The sequence below is a fragment of the Phyllostomus discolor genome, chromosome X (genome assembly GCF_004126475.2).
Source record: "Phyllostomus discolor isolate MPI-MPIP mPhyDis1 chromosome X, mPhyDis1.pri.v3, whole genome shotgun sequence".
NCBI classification, from domain to species: Eukaryota; Metazoa; Chordata; class Mammalia; order Chiroptera; family Phyllostomidae; genus Phyllostomus; species Phyllostomus discolor.
In genome coordinates, this window is record NC_050198.1 from 5,502,044 (window position 1) to 5,518,157 (window position 16,114).

At 38.2% G+C, this 16,114-nt stretch overlaps 1 protein-coding gene and 1 pseudogene across 5 annotated transcripts in view; one reads left to right on the forward strand and one right to left on the reverse strand.

The window, feature by feature from the left end:
- REPS2 (RALBP1 associated Eps domain containing 2) overlaps window positions 1-11,159 on the forward strand; it is a 200,029-nt gene extending 188,870 nt beyond the window's left edge. For all 5 annotated transcript variants that reach the window (XM_036016665.1, XM_036016664.1, XM_028522678.2 and 2 more), the window contains one exon: window positions 7,141-11,159. In XM_036016665.1, the coding sequence (XP_035872558.1) occupies window positions 7,141-7,209 (69 nt within the window). In that variant the 3' untranslated portion in view covers window positions 7,210-11,159. The remainder of the gene's footprint in view (window positions 1-7,140) is intronic.
- On the reverse strand, window positions 10,025-13,387 carry LOC118498528 (annotated as a pseudogene).
- Between the last annotated feature and the right edge of the window lie 2,727 nt (window positions 13,388-16,114).

Genomic DNA, 16,114 nt, shown 5'->3' on the forward strand with positions numbered 1-16,114 from the left:
GTTCCTTTAACATTTCATGTAATAAGAGCTTGGTGATGATATACTCCTTGAACTTGACCTTATCTGGGAAGCACATTATCTGCCCTTCCATTCTAAATGATAGCTTTGCTGGATAGAGTCATCTTGGATGGAGGTCCTTGCCTTTCATGATTTCAAATACTTCTTTCCAGCCCCTTCTTGCCTGCAAGGTTTCTTTTGAGAAATCAGCTGATAGTCTTATAGGAACTCCTTTGTAGGTGACTTTTTTCCTTTTCTCTTGCTGCTTTAAGATTCTCTCCTTATCTTTAATGTTAGGTAATATAATGATGATGTGCCTAGGTGTGTTCCTCCTTGGGTCCAACTTCTTTGGGACTCTCTGACCTTCCTGGACTTCCTGAAAGTCTGTTTGCTTTGTAAGATTGGGGGAGTTCACCTTCATTATTTTCCCAAACAAGTTTTCAATTCTTGCCCTTCCTCTTCTCCTTCTGGCACCTCTATGATTTGGATGTTGGAACATTTAAAGTTGTCCCAGAGGTTCCTAAGTCTCTCCTCATTTTTCTGAATTCTTGTTTCTTCATTTTGTTCTGGCTGAATGTTTTTCTTCCTTCCTTCTGGTCCAAACCATTGATTTGATTCCTGGTTTCCTTCCCTTTACTGTTGGTTCCCTGTATATTCTTCTTTATTTTGCTGTTCATTTTCTTCACTTTTTCCTCTATTTTGTGACCATACTCAAGCATTACTGTGAGCATCCTGATTACCAGCGTTTTTGAACTCTGCACCTGATAGTTCAGCTCTCTCTTCATTGCTTAGTTCTATTTTTGGAGCTTTGATCTGTTCTTTCATTTGGGCCATATTTTTTTGTCTTGGCCCACCTGATATGTAGTAAGGGGCAGAGCCTTAGGTGTTCACCAGGGCAGTACAACCCACATCACTGCATTGTGGTCTTGTATGTGGGGGTGGGGTCTGAGAGGGAACAGTTCAACTTGCTTGGCTCTCAGCTGGCTTTCAATCACTTCCCCTGCTACCCACAAGGAAATTGGGCCCTTGTGGTGCTGATTCCCAGGTGGGTGAGTTTCTAGACTTTCTGGGACCCTGTGGATCTCTCCAATGAACTCTGCTGTGAGCCTGGGAGTTTCTTCTGCCACCACAACTCCCAGACGTTTTTATAGTCAGAGGCTTTGAGGTTTTATTTCCCCGTGCTGGAACTCTGGGTTGCACGGTGTGTCTTGTTCCCCAGTTGTTCCTCCTGGTTTATCTACACACAAATGTGGGACCACCTTGTCCACCAGCCACTGCATCACCCACCCTTATCTTCTAGTCACTGCCTTGCCGCTTGTCCTTTCCACCCCCACTGCTCAGCTCTGCCTCTCCTACCAGTCTGGATGAATGTTTCTTTAACTCCTTAGTTGTCAGATTTCCATACATTCAATTTTCTGTCAGTTCTGTTTTTTTTTTTATTTGTAGTTGTCTTCCTTTTCATTGTGTGAGGAGCAAAGTATATCTACCGCAGCCTCCATCTTGGCCAAAAGTTGCTTTTCATCACTTTGAATATTTCTTGCTAATCCCTTCTGGTCTGCATAGTTTCTGTTGAGAAATCAGCTAACAGTCTTATGGAGCTCATTTATAGGTAATGAACTACTTTTCTCTTGCTTCTTTTAAGATTCCCTGTCTTTAACCTTTTACTTTTAATTATGATGTGTCTTGGTGTGGGCCTCTTTGGATTCATCTTGTTTGGGACTGTCCGTGCTTCCAGGACTTGCATGTCTATTTCCTTCACCAGGTTATGGTCATTTTCTGACACTATTTTTTCAATAGGTTTCAATTTCTTAGTATCTTTAGCTGCTCTGATGTTGGGTACATATATATTTATGATGGTTATATTTTCTTGATGAATTAACCTTTTAACATTAAGTAATGACCTTCTCTGTCTTGTTACAGTTTTTAGCATAAAGTGTATTTGGTCTAATCTAAGTAGAGCTGCCCCTGCTCTCTTTTTGTGTCTACATCACGGAGCATCTGTCTCATCCCTTCACTTTGAATTTATGTGTGTAACCATGAAGCTGGAGTGAGTCTCTTGGATGACTTTGGTGTCCTTGTCAAAGTGTAATGAACATATAAATGTAAATTTATTTCTGATTTCTTATTCTGTTCCATTAATTTATTTGTTGATCCTTATACCTGTAACACACATTCTTGATTAGTGTTGCTTTATAGTAAGTCTTGAAATCAGGTAGTATAAATTTTTCAATTTGATCTTTTACAAGATTATTCTGGGCCCTTTGTTTCATGTAAATTTTAGAATAGGTATGCCATTTTCCACAAAATAGCCTACTAGGATTATGATTCAGTTTGCATTGAATCAATAGATCAGTTTAAGGACAATTGACATGTAAACAATGTTGAGTTTGCCAGTCTTTGAGCATAGTACTTCTCTCCAGTTACTTAGATCTTATAAACTTCCTCTCAGTGGTTCTGAGTGTATAAAGCTATTGCATATCTTTTGTTAAATTCCCAAGTTTTTGTGTTGTTGAATTTTAAATTATCAATTGTGATAATGTATTTTTGTCATATTCAATGCTTTTAAGAATTGAATTGTATTTTAAGATTTTATTCTCTGAGTTTATGAATAAAGGTTACAGAATACAAGATCAACACACAAAAAGCAATAATTTTCCTGTATATAAATAATGAATAAATTTTAACTGAAATTTGAAAAACAATACTATTTACAATAGCTTGCCCCCAACCGCAAATGAATACTTAGGTATATTTCTGTGGCTGGGGTAGCTCAGTGGATTGAGCATGGGCTTGTGAAGCAAAGGGTCATCAGTTCGATTCCCAGTTAGGGCACATGCCTGCGTTGTGGCCCAGGTCCCCTGTACGGAGTGCACAAAAGGCAGCCACACATTGATGTTTCTCTCCTCCTTTCTCCTTCCCTTGCCCTCTCTCTAAAAATAAATAAATAAAATATTTTAAAAAATACTTAGGTATAGTCACCAAAACACACAGGATCTGCCTTGACTGGTGTGGCTCAGTTGGTTGGAGCATCATCCCATAACCAAAGAGTTGCGGATTCTATTCCCAGTCAGGGCACATACCTACATTGTGGGTTTGATCCCTGGTCTGGGTGTGCATGATCCCCAGTCTTGGTGCATGCGATCCATGGTCCAGGAGTGTATGAGAGGCAACTGATCAATGTTTCCCTCCATTCCTCTCTCCCTTCCTCTCTCTCTGAAAGCAGTGAAAAAAAGTCTTCCAGTGAGAATTAAAAAAAAAACACAACAACTGGATCTGTATACTGAAGACTGTAAAGTGCTGTTAAAAGAAATTCAAGAAGACCAAAGTAAATGAAGAGACATATGCTGTTTGTGGTTTGGAAGACTCAACATAGTAGTGATGTCACTTTTCCCAAAGTGATCTGTAGATTTATTGTAATACCAATCAAAGTACTAGCAGGATTTTGTAGTTGTAGACCAGCTAATCCTATAATTTGTGTGTAAGGACCCAGGAACTGGAATAATTAAAAGAAATTTGAAAAAGAAGAACAAAGTTGGAAGAATTACTTTAATATCAAGATTTAGTAATCAAGACACCATGGTACTGGAGAGATCGATGCATAGATCAATGGAATAGGATAGACAGTCCTGAAGTAGATCACATGAATACATCAATTAAATCTGACAAAGATGCGAAATCAATTCATGGAGAAAGGATAGTCTTTTCAACAAATTGTTTTTTAGTAGTTGGTCATTCATATGTAAAAAAGAAAAAGGACCTTGATATAAACCTCACATCTCATACAAAGATTAACTTGAAAGGGTCCTAGATGCAAATGTAAAACACAAAGATGTAAAATTTTTAGAAGAAATAGAGGAAAAAAATCTTTATGACCTGGGGTTAGAAGTGATGCCAAAAGCACAATATATAACAGAAAAACTCAAAAAACTGGACTTCATCAAACTCAGAAATTTTTGCTCTGCCAAAAACACTGTCAAGAGATTTAAGAGACACGCTATATGCTGGGAGAAAATATTTGCAACTTACGTATTTGATAAAGGACTTGTATCTAGATTATATAAAGAACTCTTAAAGCTGAAGAATTCTTAAAACTCTAACAACTCAAAAATGGTCAAAAGACTTGAACAGATACTTCACCAAAGAGTATATAAGGATGGCAAATAAACATGTGAGAATATATTCAATATCATTAGCCAGTAGAAAAATTAAAACCATGATCACGTACCACTATACACATATTATAATTGGTAAAACAGAAAACAGTGGTAACACCAAGTACTGGCAACTGGAACTCTCATGCATTGATTATAGGAATGCAAATTGGTACCCCACTCTGAAAAATTATTTTGTAGTTTCTTATGATATTATACATACACTTACCAGTCCCACTCTGAATATCTGCCTTAGTGAGATGAAAGCTTATGTTTACTCAGAAATCTATACCCAAATGTTCACAGCAGTTTTATGTGATAGCAAAAACTGGAAACAATCCAAATGTCCTTCAAAGGATGAATACATAAATTATGGTACATTCACACAGTACAGTGGCATAGTACTTAGCAATAAAAAGGAATGATACATACAATAACTTGGATGAACTTCAAAGACATTATGCTGAGTTAGATAGGTCAGTGTCAAAAGGTTATGTACTGCATGATTCCTTTTATTTGACATTCTTGGAAAGACCAGTGGTTGTCAGGGGTTTTGCATGAGGTAAGAGTCTGTGATATCAGTGAGTAGTACCAGAGAGTTTTTGCTTGTTGGAAACGTAATTCACCCAATTTGTGGTGGTAGTTACACAAATCTATACATGTGTTAAAATTTATAGAACTGTTCACTAAATTAAAAAAGTGAATAAAATTTTTATTCTCTACCATATGAGAATAAAAACTTCTTTTTAATATTTTAACCTTCATTCTGTTTTATGAATATTTGTATGTGACCTTGTTTTTGTTTTGTATTTTGTTTGGTTTTGGTGCTTGTCCCCTTTCAATGTGGTACACCAATCCGTAGGAGCTTTTGGAGGTCAGGTGGTCAGTGGAGTTGTAGCTCAAGTCCATCTCGATAGTAGATCCAGTGGATCCCTGAATCTACTCTGTGGTCATTTGTCCAGTTCCATAATGCATAATTGGGAGAGACATAGTCAGCAATTGGTAGAATCCCATATTTATTTTCTGTATTTGCTAACTCATTTGCTGTTCATCAGTTTACCTTTCAGCTTACAAATTTTATTGCCATTACCTCTTCCCTTTTGTTTATTCTGTCCTTCTGTGTCTAACGTCTTAAATTTTTTTGTTTGTTTTAGTAGAATTCCAGTAGGGAATGAGTATGGTACATGTGTTCAATTCCATCTTTACCCACAACACTCTATCTGTATTCTTTTTCTAGATGATGTTATACAGTCCAAAGGCTTTGAAGACCATCCATAACATGGTGATCATTAGTTTATTTCTAAGCCCTACTGCGCTTTCCTCTGAGTTCTAGACATGCATTTACAACTGCTTACTGAAATTTTTTCTTAATGTATCTAATACACACAACTCAGATGCTTAATTCCTTCATTTGAAATGCTAATTTCTCATCCAGTCTTTTTGTTCTCAATTAATACCTCTACTGGCACCTACTTGTTCAACTCAAAATCCCCTTCCTTCTCTCCTACATCAAGCTTCATCAACAGGCTTTATCAGTTCTAGAAAATATATCTACAGTCCAACCACTTCTCTCCAATTTTATGGCTGCTACCCTGATCCAAAGCCTTTTCATTTTTCACCGGGGTCCATGCAGTAGCCTCCCAGCTGCTGCCTGCTTCTGTTCTTACCCTGCTGCACAGTAGCCAGAGTGAAAAACTTGAATTCCAAAGTAGGCCATGTGTCTTCCCTGATACAAAGCCCTCAATGCCATCCTCCCCACACTGCATGGTTTCCACATTCCTTATTCTGCCCACAAGACCCCTGCATAAGTCTCTGATTCCACCTCTTGCCAATATCTCCTTGGTACTTTTGTTCTGGCCACGTAGACCTTTTTGTTCATCAAACACACCATGCTTGTTCCCTCCCTCAGGGCCTTTGCAGTTGTCCTTTGGTCTCCCTGAATATCCTCCACCACATCTTCACACGACTTACCCCTCACTTCATTCATGTCTTTGCTCAAGTAGCAGCAACTCTGAGAAGCCTTCCCTGACCACCCTTTCTACCTTTCTCCCAGATTCCCATTAGTCTTTATTACATCATCTTTATTTGTTTTCTTCTGAAAGTGTCTTATTTCTCTACTGTCTCTTTCTTTAGCCGTTTGCATATAATAAGCCCTAAGAGGGCATTGGTCTGATCTGTCTTGTTCTTTGCTGGTATGATCACATCTACAGCAGAATCTGGCCCGTAGTAGATAGATCTCAAGGACTGTTGGATGGGTGGGTAGGAGGGCAGATGAATAAATGAGTTCTGTGCTGACTCTTATTAGCATGTTGGTTTTTGTGGGGCTTCTCAGAGTTGAGCTTTTATACAGAATCTTTCCCACTTTGATTCTAAGAATGCCTTTCTCCTCACTAACAAATCTGTTTTACCGTTGGAAATTTGATCTCCCAAGTAACGTACTGCTAATCTTTTCTTGCATTTTATCCAGAAGTCACACCTTAAGCCATATTTTGTGCAGGAGCCTAGACGAGGCTTTGGTAGAAGACTGACCAATGTACTTTTTCATCTCTCAGACCTGACTGAGTATCGTGCTGGGTTAGAATCAAGAGAGACTGAACTAGAAATTGAGTCCATGATGGCTTTACCTCTCAGCATTAGGAGTTGGCTTTTGCTTTTCTACTTGCTCCTAATTAGTCTTTTAATTCTTAACATCATTTTCTGGTAGCCACTGATCCCTTAAAACTGAAGGTGAGATTGAGGCAATGATAAGATGTGATGCGTCCGTTTCATTTCATCTTCAGAAAGTTGAGAGATTACAAAATGTGAAGCGTCCTTTGTCTAGTCACCAGCTATAAATGTGATACCTTCCAGTCTACCCGTCATTGAATCATATGGTACCTAAGTCTTACTGGTTTAATTATATTTCTTTTTAATATCTGATGAAGTAAAGATGAACCCAGGAAATGACTCCTTTGCTTTTTTGTTTCTTTTTTCTCTGTTTTATACAACTCAGGAAGTTCATCAAGAACGAATTGCATTGGAAAACCAATTGGAACAGCTTCGTCCAGTCACTGTGTTGTGATGCCCAAGGCCCAAGTAACAGTGGGTGACCTTTTGTGCCAAGATCTTTCCTTCAACTGTTTCAATCCAACTACATGTCATAGATGTCTGACTGTGTCAAAAGCTGTGAGCAGTGGATTAGAATCCACGCCACCTTTTCTCGCGTACTTGTATGTTTTACTGGATGGAAAATACAGCTGATTATCACGCTTGAAATTGTAATTATCAGTGGGATTTCTCTCCAATTCTTCAATATTTCCTTGAGGTGTTAGGTGTTGCTCCTTACCAAAAATCAATCTTTTATCAAATAATTTAGAGCATTATTTATTTAAAGGTTTTACGATTTATCCAAAACCTCATAACCCAGTATATTCAGGATGCTTGTTTTATTTTTGTTATGTATATCGTGTACAGTATGTTGGTTTCCTGAATAATTGAAATTGTAACTGGATAGTTTTTGGCATGACAAGAATAAAAACAAAAACTAAAATAAAACATGAGCATCATATTTAGACTGGCTCTGTGCCCTCTACCACCATATACCAAAAATTGCTTCTTTAGTGCCATTTTGATATTATATTTAGCTATAAATAATACATGACTATTGTTTTCTACCGAATGTCCAAGACTTACTGGATCTTCACACCTCTGTGAAGTGGAGGTTCTGTCAGCGATCTGTTTAACTCGGCCAGTTAGGTCATCAACCCAGATAACTCAGTTCTTCTATGTAAAATTTTTTGGCAAGAACAGTGTGCTGTAACTGCCTTGCCTGATCAAATTAAATAAATAGTTGCCAGATCTCTACTTTTATCCTCTGTAGGATAACCTATCTGTAAATGCATGAATTTGGAAACTACCCATCAAATATGAAAGGCTTATGAGACTGTATCAGTAAACATTTATTGTTTGAACCCAGGTATTCAAACTGGGGAAGAAGAGGGAAAATTGTTGTTACCAACCATTCAACAATCTCTGGTAGTTCTTTTTGTTTTTGTTATATTATCTTGGGCTGTGAGTGTATTGGGTATGAAGTAATAAAGAAAGGCAATTCTGACACAGGGTATATAGCTATTTGATTCTATGTGAAGTGTACCCTTGGGAAGTGATTGGCTTATGTGCCACTCAGAGGGGCCCAGCTGACTCCAGTGTAAGTGATGTAAAACAGTGAGCTCAACTTGCAGAAGCCAGTACCCTATAGAAATTTGGATAGCTGCTGCTTCACCTGAAAGCTCAAGTTGAAAGTGGGAACTGACCAACCCTCACAGGGATCAGGGCATGCCAGCTTTAACATTACCTTGAGAGAATGATGGCAAGAAATGCTGTCTCTCATGCATTTTGCTCCTATACACTTTCTTAGGGTAGAGGGGTGGGGTGTGTCTAGGGTCCTTTTTGAAGTGGTTTGGCTAGGTTTGCAGCATATGAGATTAGATCTTTGATTTCAACAGAGTTGACAGCTTCTAGAAAAGTAGGCATTTATTTAATGCTTCCTCATTCCATTGGCAAGCTTTATCAATAGCTTAATGGCAGAAAAGAAAGGCTCAAACAGATGATGTTTTTCCAAATAAAAACAAATTGTTGATTCTGTTCTGTGCATATTAAAGGCTTTTGAATTGGCTTGATTTTGAAAATCAGAAATCTTGAACTCTTTCTCTGTTCATACCTTCTTCCTTCCCCTTTGGCTACCTTTTTTTTTTTGGTCCCTGTACGAAGGGTTCAGAATCAGTTTAAACTCTTCCTAAGGTCATGAATGGGTCAGTGTAAAGTTAACCTCTTTTCCCTTTTTTCTGAGATCTGGGAGCTGTAACTAATTTTATCAACAGTGTCCTTGTGGCAGGCATTTCACAGCATGTTTGCCTTTTGTTACATTCAATCCAGGAAAGGCTAGCATGTGTACTTTATCCCATAATCTTCCAGTACATATACACTCACTCGAGATAGCACTTCACATCCATTAAGCAGACATAAACTAAGCAATGTTACTATATATTATGTATTTTAAAAATACTGACATTTCCCCCATCAAGCCAATGCCAGAGTAAGCCAAATTAGGTTGGGATTTTGTTTAGTTGGTTTGATTTTTATTAAAGGAAAAAATCTTGTATTAGACAATCAAAGCTCCACGAGTTGCATAGTGTCACCAATATTTTAAGATAGGCATTGCATTAAAGCACATACCAATAATATCTATACCCAGCCTTCTTGACTGGACTTTTAGTTACCACAATTTATTCGTTGTTTAGGAGTGGATTTAAAAAAATTAAATATAAACATGTAGATGTACATACACTTACATTATTATTACCTAACTAGTGCTCATCCTCTCTCCTTTTCTCTGTTTTCTTAGGATGTGCACTTTCAGTTTAGGATTATAACTCCTGATAATGCTTCTGTGAGCCTTTAATGTAATTTATAGGAGGGCTGGGCCATTGAAATTGCCATTATATCTCTTCTAGAATACTGCTCCAAAATTAGACCTGCTTGCTGGGCACAGTTCTGTGGACAGAAGGCCAGTGTTACCCCATCCATAGGGGTTTAATAATCTTGTTGTTAAGTGGTCTTCCTCCACGGAGGTCTTGTAGTCCCAAGGATGAAAGTACGGTAGGGGTTGATAGTATCTCTTATATGTGGCATATTGTTTTTGCCACCTTCCTAGTCAGTAGACATGGAGCAAATCCAAAAGGTACATATCTGGAATGGAGGTATGTGTTGTCATCAATGCAGATACTTGCTTTAGTTGGAAGGATTTAACTGCTTTATTAATATTAGAGAAATTCTTTGGGCCTGATTGGAAGAGGAGAAAGCTTAGCTGGAAGCTATCCCCATTTTGATCTCATTGGAGAACAGGGTGTCCAAGCTGAGAAGATCTGTGCCCATCTCTTGGCTGTTTGATTATGGGGAAACCAAGGCCTGGAGAAACCACAGGTTGTAGCCGAAGAATCCATGGGAAGAAGTAATTAGTGGCAGAGTTTGGATGCCAGGCTGATTTTATGGATTCCAGCTTAACTCCTTGAGCTTCTAGCAAAATAGATTAGAAGGGTTTCTTCCATGTTAAATTTTATTTACTTAATCAATCTGTCTGAAATTACAAAAACACGTTTCAATGACTATTAGATCTAGATATTTCTCATGGATTGAAGCAAAAAATAAAATCTGAAGGGGAAGAATATGGTTGAACTATTTGTTCTTCTGAACATCTCACCTTTCATGATGCAATAAGTTACTCTGAGTTTCTTGGCAGAACTTTTGAGAGCTGTTGCTTTGAATGGATTCCTTTCCTGTATTCCTTATGGGAGTTTGCTTTTAAAATAGACTAGAAATGAACTCAATATGTAGTAAGTTAGTTTTCTTCAGTGTATCTTTGGTTACTAGGGTTGCAAATGTTCAATTTCAGCATACTTAATGGTAAGTAATCCAAAACATGAGTTTTCTTTTGACTTCCTACCAATGTCTGAACTCTCATAAAGCATCCTTCTCTTCATATATGACTTGATTCTATAGTCTGTTTCTAAATGATATTGTCTAGTTCTCAAATGATCTCACACCCATGGTGGTAATAGATGTATATTCAGAAGATCAATAAGAAAATAATCTGAAACGGATGTGTTCTTTGTGATTAAGATAAGCTTTTGCAAATGTCTTCTAAGCAGTAGTTTGAAATATCTCAACTATGGTATAACACCTTAGAGCTAAAACATTTGTTCAACACAAACTAGAATCACACCTCCTGGCTAGATATCACCAAGGGTGATTTTAAATACATAGAAAAAAGAATTTCAACCAGGTCCTCCCATATTGACAAGTAGGACTCAGAGATAGCTTGAAAATTATGAATATGAACAAAGTGAAATATATCATTTAAGAGGCCTTTTTCTACTTTAGTTAAATATAACTCTAGTAACTTTGGTTTCTCTTTCCAAATTGGTTTATTCTGTTTTAGGTGTACACTTTTAAAACTATGATCAAAGGATCACTGGAATTTACACTTTAGTTATTGATGTTCTATTAGGGCTTTTTTTGTTTTATGACTCAGTGTGGGAAGAAGTAGGGATTTGAGTTTTTAGAGTTCTGAGCTGGCATATCTTGTTTCTCCTTTGGCATAGGCTAAGAGAGACTGCCCACCAATACCAACATATCAATCACTGATGGATATTTGAGTGTGAGTCTTACTATGTGAACCACCCTGCTTTGCTTGTTTGCATTAAGAAATGCATCTAGTTGTGACCCTCTTAAGAGCAACTGTAAGAACAACAGACATGGAGGGCCAGACATTAAAAGCAGTACAAGTAGATTCTAAGAGCTGTTTACCTTCTCAAAAATAGGCTTTCAGAAGCTGCCTTATAAGCATGCCCTGAAGTAGCCAGTCTGTGAATGTGAGCAAGATACTCCAAGTAGGTAGTTGCTTTTAGGCTTCTGGAGCTATTTTCTTCATTGACTAACACATGATGTTAATGGAACCTTTTCTAAAACGCATTGCAGGGTTTCAATTGAGAGGACTTGTTCTAGTTATACAAGCCTTGCTCTGCTCTTAACAATTGGGGGTGTTTATTTTTCATGTTTTTTTGAGTTCTCCTGTCTTGCTCTAAGCTAAGTTCATAATGGTGTGAGGTTAAAGAAAGTGGGTTTATAACACCGAAAACCAGAGAACACTGACTTGAGTTGGAATTTGACTACTACAATAAGGAAACCTTCAGGTAGCAGTTCCATCCTCAAGTTCCTTCAGGGAGCTCTGCCCTGGCAATGAAACAATTGATGCAATGATGCATTGTATGATGATTGGATAGACTGAGTTGTGTTGTTTTTGTTCTGTTTTAAGGCAACTTGTGTGAGGGCTTCAACTGCACGCACGTTGAGAACTGGGTACACCTTTTCCTTTAAGCACTGCTATTCTTTTGTTTCTTCAGCACAAATATGTTCAAGTGAGCCACACGTGGGAAAGCCATTTTAGTTTTTATAAAAGTGGGCCAGGAGAGAGAATGAGCTGATGGTCTATTTTAATCTCGAAAGTAAAAATGTATATTTTTTCATGACAGGTACATTGAACGGTAAAACAAGTAACCACAAAGTATATCCTTGATGCCTTCTGTCTTTTCATGATTATATGCTAATAATTTGTGTTAATATTTTAATCAGTCTCATTCATTTGCTAAGTATAGAGAACATCATGTATATTGATCTTAAATATAAATAAATATAAGGTATCCTATACTTGGATTGTAACTTGTAGACTCAAGCTAACCTTATTGCCTCCTTTTCACACTTGTTGGAAAGTCTGTGAAGAACATAGTAGGTTAACATATTCAAATTTGGAAAATGTACATGATGTGTAACTAAAATTATATGTTAAAAATAAATATACGATCATTAACTGTGGATTTTATGGATTTTTTTTTTGAGGGGGCGCCAAATTACTTTATTTGAAGGAATGGTACAAATGGAGGATATAGGTGGATGATTTGGTACAAGTTACAGAAAAGGTGAAGGTCACTGACATGCATGTACTGCTTTGGTGACAGGGAAGTCCCCCCTGTGGCTGTGGGAAGGCAGCCTGAGGCTGAGCTCTCCTTACTGTCTCCCAGGGTGTGCTTGTCAAGGAGATGCTCTACCACACTAGACTCAGGAGCCTCCAACCTGCACAAGTTGTTTGTGTGGTCACCTGATTCTTTGATGGATTTTACCTTCTTACCCAGGTAGTAAGTCTTGATGAAGTCACACAAATGAGGGTCATTTTTTGTGGCCAGTTTGTGTAAGTCCACTAGTGACTGATTCCAAGTATAATGTACACTGCCATTGCATTTAGCCCATTCTCCCAGTCGTCATGGTCTGGTTTTTTCATATCCTGAAGAAAGATTTGACCACCTTACTGGTTCTGCAGCTTCATCAGTTTCTTAGTATGTTCCCTCTCCTCATGAGATTGGTGAAGAAAATACTTGGCAAAGTTCTTCAAAGCCCCATCATCGCTGTCAAAGTAGTAAGACATGAACAGGTGGACATAGGAAGCATAGAGCTCCAGGTTGTCCTTGTGGTTGATGGCAGCCTCTGGGTCCTGGTGGCAGTTCTGGTGGACCTGTGAGGTAGACATGGTTGTCATGATGAGTGGCTGAGGACAGGTGGCCTCATGGTGCTGGAGCGGTGGCTGGGGAAATTGGGACTGTCTGAGGGTACTGTGAGGAGGTGGCAGAAAGATGGATCTGTGTGGCTGCCTGGGATGGGGGTCAAGCACCAGGTTCCACTCAAGCACTGTTGGAGCAAGAAACCATGGCAACTCTCACTGAAGACTGTCACTTCTATGGAGTAGTTTTTATTGGAATTTTTGAAATTATATTTTATGGATTATGCTATTAGTTGTCCCAATTTTCCTCGTTATGGCCACCTCCACCCAGCACCCCCCCCCAACTCCCTCAGGCAGTCCCCCCACCATTGTTCATGTCCATGAGTCACGTGTATAAGTTCTTTGGCTACTCTGTTTCCTATACTGTACTTTACATCCCCATGGCTATACTGTGACTACCTATTTTTATTTCTTAATCCCCTCACCTCTTCACCCATTCCCCCACACACCCTACCATCTGGCAACCATCAAGATGCTCCCTGTATCCATGATTCTATCTCCGTTCTTATTTGCTTAGTTTGTTTTTTAGATTCAGTTGATAGATATGTATTTATTGCAATTTTATTGCTCATAGTTTTTATCTTTTTCTTAAGTCCGTTTAACATTTCATATAATAATGGTTTGATGATGGTGAACTCTTTAATTTTTTTCTTGCCTGAGAAGCTCTTTATTTGCCCTTCCATTTTAAATGATACCTTTACTGGGTAGAGCGATCTTGGCTGTAGGTCCCTTGCTTTTCATGACTTTGAATACTTCTTGCCAGTCTCTTCTAGCCTGTAAGGTTTCTTTTGAGAAATCAGCTGACAGCCTTATGGGAACTCTCCTGTAGGTAACTAACTGCTTTTCTCTTGCTGCTTTTAAGATTCTTTCTTTACAAGGGACATAAAGGAAAGAAGAAACAAATGGGACCTTGTCAAAATAAAAAGCTTCTGCACAGCTAAAGAAAACACTATCAAAATGAAAAGAGAACAGCCCTGGCTGGCATAGCTCAGTGGAATGGGCACGGGCTGTGAACCAAAGTATCGCAGGTTCGATTCCCAGTCAGGGCACATGCCTGGGTTGCAGGCCATGACCCCCAGCAACCTCACATTGATGTTTCTCTCTCTCTCTCTTTCTCCCTCCATTCCCTCTCTAAAAATAAATAAATAAAATCTTAAAAAAAAATGAAAAGAGAACCAACTGTATGGGAAAACATATTTGCCAATGATACCTCAGACAAGGGTTTAATCTCCAAAATATATAAAGAACTTACACGACTCCACTCTAAGAAGACAAGCAACCCAATTAAAAAATGGGCAAGGGACTTGAACAGACACTTCTCCAAGGAGGACATACAGAGGATCCAAAGACGTATGAAATGATGTTCAATATCACTAGCTATCAGAGAAATGCAAATTAAAACCACAATGAGATACCACTTCACACCAGTCAGAATGGCCATCATAAAGCAACAAACAACAAGTGTTGGAGAGGTTGTAGAGAAAAGGGGACCCTAGTGCACTGTTGGTGGGACTGCAGACTGGTACAACCACTATGGAAAGCAGTATGGAACTTCCTCAGAAAACTAAAAATGGATCTGCCTTTTGACCCAGCAATTCCACTGCTGGAACTATATCCTAAGAACCCTAAAACACCAATCCAAAAGAACCTATGCACCGCAATGTCCATAGCAGCACAATTTGCAATAGCCAAGTGTTGGAAGCAACCTAGGTGCCCATCAGTAAATGAGTGGATCAAAAAACTATGGTACATATACACAATGGAATTCTATGCAGCAGAAAGAAAGAAAGGAGCTCCTACCCTTTGTAATAGCATGGATGGAACTGGAAAGCATTATGCTAAGCAAAATAAGCCAGGCAGTGAAAGACAAATACCATATGATCTCACCTATAACAGGAACCTAATCAAAACAAAGAAACAAGCAAAATATAGTCAAGGACACTGAAATAGAGGACAGGCTGACAGTGACCAGAGGGGAGAGAAGAGGGAATTTCAGGGGAGAATGGGAAGGGTTTACAGGAACAAATTTAAAGGACACATGGACAAAAACTAGGGGGAGGGTGGTAATGGGAGGGAAGTGGGGAGGGGTGGGTGGGTGGGCTGGAATGGAAGTAAAAGGGAGAAAACTGTACTTGAACAATGATTAAAATAAAATAAAAGGGAATAAAAATGGAAAAAGTAAATTAATACCAGATTGCTATCACCTCAGATGAAAGCATTACTGATCATGCACGCCAATTTTTAAAAGTTTGATTTTTACATTTTCTCAGAACAGTTTTTTGAAGTTACAACTATGTACATAAAACTAAGCCAGCTTCTCCTATCAAGTTAAAAGTCCTTGATACTCATATTAGAAGGAAAAGTGTCACTTTATTAGTAAATATTAAATTTAGCTATATTCTTTCATATTAAACATCCATGAGAGACAAAAATGTAAAACTATGAAAATCTATTTAAATTAAATTAAGTTGTCAACATTCAAGAATTGCACTTTCTCAACAATCAATACAGAACTCCAGTATTATAGCTCCAATTGATGTTGCGATGGTCAGAGGCTGTGCGAATGAAATTAATACTCTTTCACATTTCCTTAAATTGGTTCCTAAGAATGCTCATGAACAAAAGGAGAAGATGTTTCTGGGGTTGAATGTTTGGCTAAGTTGAGTTAAAGAGGGAGTGTTATTATAGGACTTCGCAGGACCTTAGTATGCTTATGTAACTCACTCTACTATTCTTTTAACATTGTTTCTGTAAAAGATGACTTGTAAATTTGCATGTAGCTACTGATAAACAGCCTTTGCTTAAAGGATTCTAGGAG